Source organism: Lotus japonicus, chromosome 4 (assembly GCF_012489685.1).
Source record: "Lotus japonicus ecotype B-129 chromosome 4, LjGifu_v1.2".
Classification (NCBI taxonomy): domain Eukaryota; kingdom Viridiplantae; phylum Streptophyta; class Magnoliopsida; order Fabales; family Fabaceae; genus Lotus; species Lotus japonicus.
In genome coordinates, this window is record NC_080044.1 from 75,413,013 (window position 1) to 75,428,348 (window position 15,336).

The window sequence follows — 15,336 nt, forward strand, 5'->3', positions numbered from 1 at the left end:
AAAATTACCAACAACAAGTTGGTTGGGTTTAAATTTTTTAAGTATGTGATTGTGATTCGATATTCGATTTTGAAACTCATTTCATTTGTATTAAAAAAAACACTATTTGAGAGGTTTCATGTTGGTACATGACTACAAGGTAAGAAAATATTAAGGTTAAAAATTAGAAGGTTATTTCTCCAGTGCCCATTTAAAAAAAAGGTTCGTATCTTTTTTTCGTCTTAAACCATTATCTTATTTCTACAGTGCCCACTTAAAGCCATTTGAAGCCACCATACACTTGGTTGGTTGGTTGGTAGCTAGGTGCAATTCATGTTTATAACATTCTAAACAAACTAGTCTACTGCCACTTGTAGTTTGACTGGCAGACTGCAGAATTTTTAAAGTAAATTTATATGGTAATTGTTTTTACTTTTTACGCACAATTAAAAATAAGTCTGAAACTCTTATTTGCAAATTTTGTCATAAAAATACTGCCAGATGAGAATGGCAAACATTTAGTAATATGATTCCTGCCGTATATTTGCAAGAACTAAGTACCCTTGTTCCACCGTAAACGGCTCTAAAATGACTTAGTTAGAAGATACAAAACATGCTATAAGACCTTCTAGTCAACTTAAAAGCTAGCACACATGATTGTATTCTGCAGAACATCTAGTAGCTGAGATAAGACCACCTTGTTTGTTATCAAAGCCTGTTAGGAGGAGATAAGCTTGTTACAAGTGTATGAACCAGAAACTATCATTTCTCATTCACATAAATATTGGTACATGAAGACAACAGAAAATTGCTAACAATTATTTTGATACACTTTCTTGAACACACTATTATGAGTGAATTTTATGTGGGTTTCACTGAATGGTCTAGGCCTAGTCTATTCGGTAGGACCTTGAAAAATCATACAACAAGATAACGCATTTTTGGATCTTCTCCGAATCAATTCCAGCATCCAAAAGCTAAGATTCTCCCCAGAATTAATTTTGGCTTTGGAGATTTCTAAACATACAGTTAGAAAGCATGTAGATAGCATTCATTTAAGAAGTCAAAGGACTCTTGTATCAGATTCACTTGGCAAATCGTACTGTCCACTCTGAAGCAATATCATCATGTTTTGCTCTATCTCCCAAATACAACTGAGCAATGCCAGGGACAATAGCATTATCTGCAACAACCATGATAATTTTACCTTCCAATATCATATATGACTACTCAGCATACTGATTGATCATAAGAGTTGGCATTGCTAATAGTGCGTGTTTGAAAGGAAATTAACAGAATCCATAGTTCAAAGACATAATCAGTAGTTGGAGTCCGGTTAAAACATACTTAATTCTTCTCCAAGACAGGGCACATAACAAGACAAGTTTGACACTTCTCTTACATTTGAAAGCAAAAGGTTGAAGTATAAACTACCATGTAAACCATCATCAGCCAATGTTTAAATGGACAAAAAGGATAATACTGAAAGAAGACATTCACAGTAACCTAAGTAGTCATACAAGAGATTGGAAGAACTTACAAGGGTCAGGATTTGTCAAAATTGATCTAACTGCAAGTAGCACCTTAGTAATTGTTAGTGCTGGACTCCAACCATCCTTCAATATTCCCATACTAACATGTCCATCAGGTTCTACATTGCAGTGGTAAATGCGAGTTTTGAATACAACCTGCAGAGCTCAATTCATCAATTTAAGACAGTAGAAAACAATTAAATTACTTCAATCTCCCTGTACATTTTAGTTTTTGTCCATGTATTGCTGATTTATTTTCAAAACCAAACCAGACCACCCTTGAAAAGGGAAATTTTACGAAAAATCATGAAAGTCCGAGGGAGGATAATATAGGGTTTGAACATTTCTGAAACATACTTTGAGTTAACTATTCTGTTTGGAAAGGATTAGTTACAAGGCTTACAATTCAACAAACCCATAAACTTCAATCCCCAGAGCTAAGCTCCTACCTCCTAGAGAAGAAATGTCCTTTGTCTCTAGTAAACAATCCAAAAATGTCCCTAAAGATGACTAAGGTTCCCCATAAGTAGTACTAGTGCCCACAGCCAATACAAGATAACAGTCTCAGAAACATAACAGAATAACAACCAACCAAAAGACAATAAGGGTTTGTTCAGGTAAACAGCTAACTTAAAGGCTTAGAGCAATATACGCGTTTATGGTATAAGCGCTTATTCATGAGCTAATTTGATAAACTTATTGAAATAGGCCCAAAATAGGTTATAAGTAACGTATAAGCGCTTATTCATTAGCTAAGTTAAGTTGCTTGTGCAAATAACATCGGAGCAACTTACGGGTAGGTCATAAGCTATTTAGATAAGCTCTCTCAAATAATATTTTCCAAACTGAGCCTAATTGTAACAAAACAATACCTGGGGAGGCTTGAAGGGATAATCACTGGGGAAGATAATGTCAAGGAAAAAGATGCCACCTTGATAGGGAGTTCCTGCAATTAAGAACTCGATGAAGATGGGTTTTGATGGGGATAGTGAAAAGATGTTATTTTTGGGAAAAAGAGTACCTGGGGTGCCAATAATGGTGGCGATCCAGTGATAGAGGTTATCACCTTTGGGGCCAGCAGAGCAATGAGGAGGAGGGTCGTTGTTGAGTTCCACCATTTCCCTCTGAATCCTCTTCCCAGATGCCGACACCGACGTCGTTGGTCCCCATGAGGATGTTGATGAACTTCCTCCTCCACCTGAGATCATCAGTTATTTCTCTTCTCTTCTGTGTGATGTCTTCTTCTTCTTCTCCACAAGTCAATTATTTTCCTTTGAAAAACCCCAAGTAGTTGCTACCAATAAAAAAAGCTTGTTATGCTTTTTAGTTTTTACACTTCAATTGAGGAATGAGGAAAATTGATAAACTCATTTGATCATTTCATTATTATAGTACATTGTTAATAAGTGTTGTTTTTTTACCAAAAGTTTAATCATATTTGAGCCGAGTTAGACTCCGATAAAACTCTTTCTACTAAAATTTAATGCATTTACATTACATTTTGTAAGGACTCGAACTTGAGATAAGTTAAATTAATTTTATGTAAATTAATCTACGTGCTATGTGATTACCTCAGAAAAAAAATATTAAATAGATTAGAATTGAGCTTCTTTCACAATCAACTATTTTGCAATATGAGTTTTTTGGCATCACTTTTGACATATTTTACCAAAGCAAAGCTATTATATTTGACCACACCATACACACATTTTTTTTTTTGATAAGCAGCACCATACACACATGATAAATGACTCATTATTACAAATGATAAATGATTCGTCATATAATAATCGTCATACACACATTACTCAACATTCATTCTTACAAGATGACAATGGACTCAACATATCATTTTTTAATCTTTAAAGATAGAATTGTGATATGACGATATATTCATATCCGTCAGATAAATTATATCATCAAAGAACATTGAATTCGGTTCGAGAGAGAATTCGAGATAAGGTTCTTGTGAGTCTTGCATTATTACATTTAATAATATATGTTATGATGTAAAATGAAGGACCAACATTTAGAGTTCTTAGGTCACTGGATATAGCCTAGTAGTAACTACTGGACAGTAGTACATATTCCATTATTACTAGTACATATTCCATTATTACTTTTGATTGCACATGCAAAAAAAATGTACTTTTGACCAATCCAAGACAGCTATCTCAGAACTTGGACATAATCATGTTATAAGATAAACCAACATGCTCCTCAGTTGTGATCTTCACCAGCTCAGAAAGAAACCTCTTCATGACAAGGGGTGGCAACAACATTGGTACCACAATTCCCTCCTCTCCTTCACTGTTTCTGAACCGTCCATAAAGGCTAACAAATGGTATAGCTCCAGCTGGGCCACCATACACAGGCTCCCCCCACCCAAAATCAACATCATCAAACCCCACACGAGTAGTGTCACCAACAAGGTAGTTCCCTCTTGTCCTATACTTTGGATAGCCTTTAAGAACCATAAAATCAGACACAGAGCTCATGTACTCAGCACTCATTTGGGCCTTTGCATTTTTTATCAAGCCCAATGCATACTCCAATGGGCTTTCACACAAAAGCCCAGCCCTTGAGAGTGCAATTGGGAAAGCAAAGGCATTACCATAGTACCCACTTGGCACTTCCAAACCAGGCTTACCTCTAGCAGTGATAAAGGTGATAAGCCCACTACCTCATTAGGATTCAGCCCAAGTGCTTTGGTGCGGCATTTCCACAAACAGGCAGAGATCATATCAAAAGTTGTGCAATTTTTAAGGTTTTGTGGAAGGTGATTCTGAATTGATGCTATCTCTTTGGACCCAAAGAAAAATGATTCATGGGTCATGTTGTTGTTGATATTCTCAATTTCATGATCATGATCATGATCATATTCGGGGTGTGCACGTGCGAGTCGCGGTGGATCACCTGTGCTGAAGAGTTGTTCTCTTTGCCATACTGGGTACTGGGATATGCAAGCTCCTCTTGCAATCTCACTCACCATGGTGAGGAATTGGACTAGCCCCAGTGTGTCGCAGATTGTGTGGTTAAAATGAATCCCCCACACGTGAGGCGAGTTACTTGTTAATTTGATCATCAAGATGCATGGACAAATTCAATGACATTGTGATAGTGTACTAAGGGTGTATCATGTATGTATACAAAATTCTCATTTAGTGTTTGTATTACATTGACCAGAATATATAACACGATAAAGTCACTAATGGAAGTGAAGAAAATTATTCATCTAGGGGTTTTGATTAAAAAACAAAAACAAAAACGCATGAAGTTAGAAATTGAAACTGAAATGGTACAAGTATATATGCACCTATATAAGACCATTTACAATGGTTTGTTTAAATTACACACTCTCAACACCATTTTTTCTCTTCCCAACACTCCACATCATCTTGTCTCTCCAATTCAACACTCTCTCAACAATTACCCACTCCAATGGTTTTCATTCAACACCCTACCCCAACACTTTTTTATTTCATATTTTTATTTAATTTTATATTTTTGTTTTTATTATTTACATAAAATTATAATTATTGTTTTAAATTAAATTAAAACAATAAACACTTAACAGTTTAATTTTTTTTAAATATAGACAATAATTTATTTTATTTCCTTAACTTAAAAATGGAAGACAACAAACTAAGCACACAATAATTTATAGAGGAAAAATAATAAGATGGTGAAAAAATTGGTTTTTTTTTCTGTGTCCAAATCAAACGAACCAAGTCTCTATTTATAGAGGAAAAAAAGTTATGAATTTTGGTTAAAAAATTTTCAAATTTTTTTTTGTTCAACAAGATAATTCAGTTTAAAATTTTTAAAAACAAAAAATCTCCACTCAGATTCTCTCTTCTGCCTTCTCTCCGCCACGTGGCACCAAGTACCCCTCTCAACTTTGTTGAACACTCTCAACATCTCACTCGTCCACCTCATCCTCAACAAACACTACAGACCCTCAATTGGTTTGTTTTTATTGGGGTTGAGCATGAGTTTTGTGGGTTGTTTTGTGTAGGTTGGGAAGTTTTGTTTGTCCTGGTTTTCATGCTCTTGATTTGCTCTAGTTGTCCATGCGTTTGGTATGCTGGTCTTCTAGAGTGCTTTAGTTTTTTTGTTATTCTTTTCCTCTTCTTTTGTATTTGGGTTTAGCACCCCTTGTGCTAAGTGTGAATACAATATTTGGCTTATCTAAAAAAAAACTACAAACTCTCAATAACTCTCAACATCTCTCTCAACTCACCATTGCATATGGTCTATGGTGTGCATTTACCAATTACCATAAAAAACAAAAACTTGTGCATTCCGTGAAGGACATGTATTGTGCCTTATAGCTTTTTCCTTGCAATCACTGGTCCATCCATGTCTTTATGTGAGATGCGGAATAAGTTATCCTTCTTCGTTGCAATCAACTAAATGGTCCATCCATGTCCAATGTCTTATTATGTGATAGTGAATTAGTGATACAGAACAACTCATCCTATCTCACCGAAGAGTTTAAGGTTGATAGTAGTAAAATCATAGCAAACTCATCCATGTGTTGTTACGTGCCTCTATCTCTATTTATAAATTATATTTTCTAAATATAAATTACTTTATAGTTTATGATATTAATAAGAAAACCTAAGACTCTTTTTCTTTTTTTTTTTAAAGTAAAAAAAAAAACTTAAGAATGTACAGGCCTAAAGCAGCTTATCAAATTCCACTTATGTAGTGACTTGCATTCAACAACTAAGTCCTCATATGTCCTCCAGCTCGTATGTCCTCCAACTCTTATTCTTAAAATGTATTTAAAATGTATTATATCTCTTATTCTTGTATAAGTGCATTATTTGGAGAAATATTAATGAATGTTATCTTTAAATTCTAAGTTGTTAAATATATATATATATATATATATATATGAGTAAAATACACTTACCCCCCTCAAGGTTTGCTAGAAAAACATTCCACCCCATTCTTATTCAAAATATACACTCCACCCCACTCATTTTATCATGTTAACTCCATCCAAAAGATGCTAACGGAATATTCCATTCAAATCAAAATTATTTAATGTAAACTTATTTTTCCATTTCTTTTTTTTTCTGGTTATTTTTTATTTTATTTTTTTCAAAAAAAAACCTCACTTTCAAATAAAAACCGTTTAACGTTAGTTCCATTTAAAAAAAAAAACGTTAGTTTCAACAAAAAAGAATATAACATCACAATTACTAGTAATACCCAGTTTATAAAAGATTTTTATAAATAGTGAATTATATAAAAATATTTCGAAATTAATTTCATACTAATTAAAATTTCACCAAATAAATACTAATTAAATTTCTTTTTCCTAGATTTATAAAAAAAATGTTGCTTATGAATTCATTGAGTTATGTATGGATATTATTTAATAAAATTATCTTATCATATATCAATAACATCCCTCATTTTCAATTACTAAAAGTAATATATACTTTAACATTTAACATGTTATAACCAACGCGATCATATTATCCAAATTAATTAATTAATTAAAATAATAATATAACTTTATATTCTTTTATGGAGTGGAAGTTTAACGTACTTTTACCATAAGTTTTAATTTAAAACTATTTCATACATATTTATTCTTGAATTATTTTATAAAATGGTTACTTTATATACCAGCTCCAACAGTATGTAAGCATTGAGAATATTTGTTTGGTCAAATATTAGAAAGTGACGTTTTTTTCTGAAAAAAAAATAACCAGAAAAAAAAAGGAAAAATAAGTTTACATTAAATAATTTTGATTTGAATGGAATATTCCGTTAGCATCTTTTTGAATGAGGTAACTTGATAAAATGAGTGGGGTGGAGTGTATATTTTGAATAAAAATGGGGTGGAGTGTTTTTCTAGCAAACCTTGAGGGGGGTAAGTGTATTTTACTCTATCTATATATATATATATATAAAATCTCTGGCACTTAATAAAGAACAAATTTGGTATGTAGAATTCACTTACAAGTAGGGATGGAGAGAATAATTCATCTCATTTGATAAGAACAATTATTGATCTTATAAAATCATAATGAAGTCAATATTAGTTTCAAGTAAAATATGGTGTTTCTTTAATTCCTGCATTGTTTTGTATATCATGCAGTGTGTAAAACATTTTTCCATTTTCATGAGACAGGAGGTATTAGATGTATGCCATAATTAAATGGAGTATGACTGCTTTACCTGAACCAACAACAAAGGGCATCCAAGAATTCCTTCAGATCCAGGCACCTCAAGAAGGAGGTCTTTCATGTAAGGACAAGGTGGAAGAATTGCATTCCCTAGCTGCTGGAGAGAAACATCAGCATCAGCTTCAATGAACAAAATCCCCAGCTCACCACTGCAATCCACCATTAACTTCCTGTTAGGCCCTTCTATGAGCCTACCAGCAAGTGGGTAATAGTGAACAAGTGCTTCAGCCAAACCATGTTTTATTATCACAGCAGGGTCTTTTCCTTCCATGATTGGACTGTTTTGGTAGAACATTACTAGAGGAAACTGAAAACGAAGCCCTTCTTGGCTATCTATGTCTGAGAGCTTCTTTACTTCTTGTGGAGTTGGTCCTGCTGGCGCCACTAGTCTTGGCTCACTGTGCGCCAAGGAAAAACTTGTCCCTGCCATCTAATCTTGAGTTTAAGGTTTGAGTACACAATGTCAATAAAGAAACCATGGAAGAAAGGGAGCTGTATCTTAATAATATATAAAGCTGATCCACTAAAGTGGGTCATATTGTGTTTTTAATGACACATGTATTTTCCTGATTGGCTCTTCCTTACTATTTTCCACATGTATCTCTTTTATTGGTCCAAATTGTGTACACAATTAATAGAATAAAAGATTAAATAAAAAGATTCCTTGCGGGTTTGGCTCACAAGGGAGGTACCGATACTCTGTTTCTGGAAAATGCTCCTGTAGAGTGCTCCGCTGCTCTCTTGGCAGATGCTTGTGGAATTGGTTTCCCTAGAGGTTTTCGGTAGTTTTGGGCTTCACGCCCGCCATGTAACCAAAAAAAAATAGTTCCCCAAAAATAGGAGCAAATATGAAAACACAGTGGCATGGTAGTAAATATTATAAATTTTAACTAAAATTTATGTTTTTTCATTTCAAGTACGCTCCAGACCCGGGATCGAATCTGCGATGACACATAACAGTGCCTATTTTTTTTTTCACAAATAAACTTTCAACAGATCACCATGTTTGCTATATTGAAAAAAAAAATTCAGGAGATGGAGCCATCGAGAGCATTAAGCCATTAACGGTAGAAATAAAAGCATGAATTCTTTTTCTTAATATGTTACATATATATTTGATACAGACGCTTTACATTTGTAAAGCATAAATATATAATAAATTAATTTATATATAACAAGATATATAATTATATATTATATATATAGCTATGTTTATAAAAACTTTTTTTTAAATTGCTCTTGAAATTCCTATTCGGGTGTAATGAAGGTCAAATGTCTCTTTAAAAGTGCGACTTCTATAAATCGAACTCTTACTTAAGAGTTCAAACAACCACTTTTTATCACTGCGACCGAGACTCATTGAGTATATAAAAAACCGTTTAAGACATGCATTGCAAAATAAATAAATTAACATAATTATATGTATATTTGTTTTTAAAATACATATGTTATAGATATATTAATAATATTTGGTATTATTAATTTATATCATACTTTTTATAAGCACAAATATAAATATAATGTTATTATTTAAAAATTGATTTTAAATTTTATAAAATGATATTTGACAAATCTTTATTAAAAATGGTTAAACCAATTTTAGAAACAGGAAATTGGAAATCAAACCAAACATGAATTCTAAATTTTGAAATTTGGAAAAAGAAAAATATTTTGAAAAAATAGAAATAGAAAATTAAAACAGAAAATGTTTTCTCAAACCAAACAGGTTTATGAATTTTTGGTTTCCAGTGCAGAAATCAAATTCAATGGTGTTGGTTAAAATTTATTAAATGTTTTGAATCCCTACATGTTATTGTTGGTAATCGTTTTTTAACAATTAAATCTATAGCAATAATTACTAGATACTACCTCCGTTCCTTAATATAAGAACCAAACAACCACTTCACACCCTTTAAGAAATTTAGCTAATCAAGATAATTGCATTAAATTTGTTTTCAATTTATATCAACTTTCCAAGGTTACCTCCACCCATTATTCTTAATTTTTATGCATCATTAATGCTATAGCAAGTGGAAAGAGAGAGAAATTCAATTAAATAAGGGCATTCTTTGCCAAAAATAATTAATTCTCCACAAATACCAAGTTGGTTCTTATAAAAAGGATCAAGCGAATTTTCTATTTAGTTCTTATAAATAGGAACGGAAGGAGTACTAAGTATAAATAATGAAAATTTAATTGCTGCAACTACTCCACTTATCAAGTCTCCATCCCTTTACACGCATGTATAAATTTTTTTTAATATCTAAATTACTATTCTTTTTTTATTATTTGAAATCAATGATATCCCTTAAAATATTAAAATATATTATTTTTTCCAAATCAGATAGTTAGTATTTAAATTTTGGGTCATAAATCATCGAAGGAAAAAACTTCTAAATTTCCACTTTTAATGTTATAAAAGAAGAATGCAAACAGAGATTGTAATCAATAAAAAAGACATTGAAATTGATAACAAGTATGTAATTTATTACAGGTGTAATATGCATTGTGAATGCATTAAATTGATACCAATTTGAAAAAACATAACTTCGTGAAAAAATGAAAAATAACTAAGATATGTTACTTATTACAATTGTAATCTGCATGCGGCATGTTCTACATTGCAAGTATGTTGTGCCTTATAATCTCACACTCCTTATGAGGTATCAAGCTCACATTAATGTGGAGTATTATAACAAGTTCAATGCTAGAAAATATTTGTTCAAATATATTAACAAAGGTGCAGACCGAGCAATGCTTGAAATTTCAAATAAGGACAACGATGGTCAAGCAAAAGAGTCAGTGGATGAGGTAAAACAATATTATGATTGTCGTTATCTTTCTCTATGTGAGGCAGCTTGGAGAGCATTTGGCTTTACCATACACAAACGATGACCATTTGTGCAAAAACTAAATTTTCATCTTCCAAATGAATATTTGGTATATTAAAATGATGAAGAAGACGTTGAAGATGTTCTAGAAAAGAGTGGTACAAAATCCACAATGTTTATGACTTGGTTTGCAGCTAATGAGAAATACCGGGAATAGCGAATCTGGAAATGAAGATAGAATCTGGAAATGAAGAAATATGAGTTTTAAAATTGGCACACTACAGTATATGCCTCCAGGTATCGGAGAGTTATATTACATGAGAATCATACTAACTATGCAAAAGTGTTGTACACCATATAGAAGTATCAGAACGGTGAAGGGAATAACATATGATACTTTTAAGGAAGCATGCGATCAATTGTGGTTTCTAACAGATGACAAAGAATATATTGATGCAATTAAAGAAGTCTTTGATTTAACTTCCGGTGAACAAATGAGGAAACCCTTTGTAAGAATGTTAATGATTAATCCAATATCAAAACCTAATGATGTTTGGGAAGCATGCTGGCATCTCTTATAAGAAGGCATTTTACACCATAAAAGAAAAACATTTCATAATCCAAGTATGTAGGTTTTCAAGTTATATTATTAAGAAAATTTTGTTAATATTATAATTATTGCTTGGATTTAATTTAATTGAAATTCAAAACTTTAGAAAATCACGTTGCACAGTATAATTATGCAAAGTGTGTGAACAACATTAGTTATATTCGATATAATTAAAAATCATTAGTTAATCTTTATTCTCGATTACAGAACTACGAATTGCAGATGCTGATTTGAAAAATTTATGTCTCATTGAAATTGAGAAGTTGCTCCAAAGAAATGGTAGGTCATTAAGTGATTACCCATCATTGTCAACTCCAAAATATGATGAAGTCCTACAATTTGACAATAGATTTATTGTCGATGAACTAAACTATGACAAGGATGCATGAAAGGTACAATGTGAAGAGTTGCTTAGTATGCTCACACCTGAGCAAACCTTTGTATATGAGAGGGTTTTCACATCTGTGTTGTCAAACTTAGGAGGATTCTACTTTTTATATGGCTATGGTGGAACCAGAAAAACTTTTGTCTGGAACACTTTATCCGCGTCACTTAGATCCAGATGACTAATTGTGCTTAATGTTACTTCCTATGACATAGCATCATTACTCTTACCTGGAGGCAGAACAACTCATTCTAAGCAGGGAAGTCTACGAGCAAAGCTTCTGCTTGAAACAAGCCTTATTATATGCGATGAAGCTCCAATGTTGAAAAAGTATTGTTTCGAAGCTCTAGACGTTACACTCCGAGATTTAATGAGGTTGAAAAATGAAGACAATGTTCATAAGCCTTTTGGAGGAAAAGTAGTAATACTTGGAGGTGATTTTAGACAAATACTACCTGTAATAACTAGAGGAAACAGATAGGAAATCGTCGAAGCTACTGTAAACTTTTCCACATTGTGGAAGCATTGCAAAGTTATGAAATTGTCTAAGAATGTGCGGCTAACTGCAGCTGAGACGGCTGATAAAGCAAAAGAAATTAAAGAGTTTGCAGATTGGATTCTTAAAATTGGAAATGTCGATCATCCTGATTCTGAAGCAGGAGAGTACGATGTTCAAATCCAGTAAGATCTGCTCATCCCAATTAGTCCTGACTCATTAATGGAATTGATTAAATATACATATCCTGACCTTTCGCACAAAATGAAAGACCCTCAATTCTTTCAAGATATAGTAATATTGACCCCTACACTGGCGGCTATTGAAATTATAAACACTTATATGCTTTGCATGATAGCTGCACCAGAACACGAATATCTAAGCTCCGACTTTGCATTGCGATCTGATAAGGATTATGAAATCCAAGGTGAATGGTTTACCACATAATTTTTGAACGACACCAAAAGTTCAGGAATGCCTAACCACAAACTATTATTGAAAGCTGGTACTTCAATCATGCTTTTGAGAAATATAGACCAAGCAACAGGTTTATGCAATGGTACCTGGTTAATTGTGGATGAACTTGGTGAACGTGTTATCGGTGCAACTGTTATCATGGGAACAAATGCTAATGACAAGGTGCACATTTCAAGAATGGACTTGGTTCCTTCTAATTCCAAATGTCCAATTAAATTCAGAAGAAGACAATTTCCAATTGCAGTATGCTTTGCTATGATCATAAACAAAAGACAAGGACAAACACTATCTCTGGTTGAGCTCTTCCTTCTGAGACCCGTCTTCAGTCATGGTCAGTTATATGTAGCTCTAGCTCTATCTAGAGTACGCTCAAGAAATGGTCTTAAACTTTGTATACTGAATGAGGAGGGCAAACAACAGACTTATTGTAAATGTAGTGCTTAAGGAAGTTTTTGGAAATGTTTGAGGTATACAATTTCATTCATTTATTTCATTTTTCACTTCATATATTTTTACACAGTTAACATATACACGTTTAACTTATTTATGATTAAAAAATTACGACTTAAAATTCCGTGCAACGCACGGGTTATCACACTAGTATACATTGATTAGTGATTACAATGGTCCCACGGAAATTTAAATAGTACCGACACTACAAACACCATTTTATTTCCTATGTTCTTTCATCACATCAAATTAATTAGTGCATTCTTAAATTTTAGATTTGGTTAGTATTTAAGTTGTTTATTTCTTGATTTTATCTTAATTTATCTTATTTTAAAAATACCAAAAAAAATAATTTTTTTTTATACATCGGAAAACTACCAGCAAAATAAAACTAAGGAACTGACAAAGTGTCCTTCAATAGAAGGTACTCCACATCAGGGTCTGGGACATTAATGATCCAGAATCCTGAGGACCTAGCAGCTGCCCCCCGCCTTGCCAAGTGATCTGCTACCGCATTGCTCTCCCGATGAATACAACTAAGCTTCACCTCAACATCTGCTTGATGGTATACAACACCAGGAAATCTGAATGCAAATGAACAGCTGCTTCATCCGCTAAGGTGGTCACAGGAGCAGCACAGTCAACCTCACATATGACTCTCTGAAAGCCTCGATCCCACGCTAGACTGAGTACCTCCCGTAGCGCTACCGCTTCCGCCTTAAACGCATTATATCCGGCGTTCCCGGAGAAACATCCCACCACCCAACGACCATTGTGGTCTCGAATGATCCCACCACCACCAATCCGCTGGTCCATATCGCGAAAGCTCCCATCAGAGTTGCATTTTACCACCTCCGGTGGCGGTTGAAACCAGGCATGGCAAAGAAGAGAGTTGTTCACAGAACTGTTGCGCACCCAATCATCATGATCATGCGATAATTTCCGCCACGCCACCTCGAAGGGCCAAGGATGCGGGTCCAACAACGAATTACATCTCCACTTCCAGGATGCCCACAAACCTGCTAAGAACTTAATCCCATGCGTGCCACGAGCCAACGAGGACACCCAAACTGTCAAATCAGAGCATCGAAAATTCGGCCAATTAGTTGCACCAAGCCGCTGCCACAGGTCCCAAGATCGCGGACAATCCCTGAGACAGTGAAGACCATCCTCAATGGCGCTCGCACAACGCATACAGGTTGCATCCACAGCTAAATGGCAACGAACTCTGAGCTGGTTCACCTGGATAACATTATGGAGAATCAACCAAACAAACATCCTTATTTTCTCGGGCACTTGGAGCTTCCAAACCCAGCCAAGTCTCCGATCCTCCTCCTGATTATGTTGAGCATGATTGAGCCAAGCATAGGCGTCGCGAACAGAATATATCCCAGTGCTACCCACCGTCCAAATCCAACCATCGCTTCGAGCCGCACACAGAGACGGTTGCTTCATCAACAACTTCTGAGTAACATCAGCAGGAAGGATAGTATATAATCGGTTAAGATTCCAACCGGTATCCTGGTGTTGACCCGGGGATATAAGGGTATTTTTGTGAGTCTTTTATTTTATTTTATTTTTAATTTATTTTATGAGTTTTAATTAGTTTTTATGGTATTTTTATATAATTTTTGTATTTCTAATTAATTTAGGATTTTATGAGTTTTTATTTTGATTTATTAGATTTTAGTAGTTTTATCTATTATTAATTAGTAATTTTTAAATGATAGATTTATTTAGGATTTAAGTTGTTTATTTTTAAATTTTTATCTTTTTAGTATTTGATTTTCATTCTTTACACATTGTATCCGGTTCGAGCCTCACAAAGTCACTTTCACATTTAAGTTTTTAACTTTACAATAAGGTGGTCCGCTGCTATTTTAACTCAAACAAGTTCAAAAAAATAAAAATACAGAATGGTCCACTACTACTTCAACACTTTAGCCAGCTTGTTGGTATAAATGTTGCCCTGAATATAATACTCGTTTTTTCAATGGAACCAAATTATTATGATTTTCACATTTAGCTCTACGTTGACCATCATTGGAAAATATTAAGTGTTATGGTTCAGCGTGCTACCTTTCAGGTGAAGATGAAGAATGGATTAGTGGAGAATGAGGAAGGAGAGCAGAAGAATAGGTTACCCATGTAGAAAGAGAAGACAAAGAGAGAAAGGGAAATAACCTAATAAATGAGGGAGAGAGAAAAAAGTTGAATTTTAAAATTGAAAGCATGTTCTGAATTTTAATTTATGAAAAAACAATTTAAGCAAATATTTCTAGAAAACAAGCAAAATTTACCTCCTGGTTTCTGGAAGCATTTGATTTTCACATTGGATTTGGATGGTGAAACGACACAATTTGAAAT

General features: G+C 33.7%; 2 protein-coding genes across 2 annotated transcripts; both read right to left on the bottom strand.

Annotated features, from left to right (window-relative positions):
* Positions 1-727: 727 nt before the first annotated feature.
* Positions 728-2,719, bottom strand: LOC130715068 (constitutive photomorphogenesis protein 10). The gene is made up of 4 exons (XM_057565068.1): positions 2,533-2,719; positions 2,384-2,457; positions 1,520-1,667; positions 728-1,162 (listed from the first exon to the last, which is right to left on the bottom strand). The coding sequence occupies exons 1-4, from the start codon at positions 2,717-2,719 to the stop codon at positions 1,065-1,067; spliced, it is 507 nt and encodes a 168-aa protein (XP_057421051.1). The 3' UTR covers positions 728-1,064.
* LOC130715067 (methanol O-anthraniloyltransferase-like) lies at positions 2,667-8,502 on the bottom strand. The gene is made up of 2 exons (XM_057565067.1): positions 7,713-8,502; positions 2,667-2,805 (listed from the first exon to the last, which is right to left on the bottom strand). Exons 1-2 carry the CDS (start codon positions 8,148-8,150, stop codon positions 2,719-2,721), a joined length of 525 nt encoding a protein of 174 aa, XP_057421050.1. The 5' UTR covers positions 8,151-8,502; the 3' UTR covers positions 2,667-2,718.
* Positions 8,503-15,336: the final 6,834 nt, after the last annotated feature.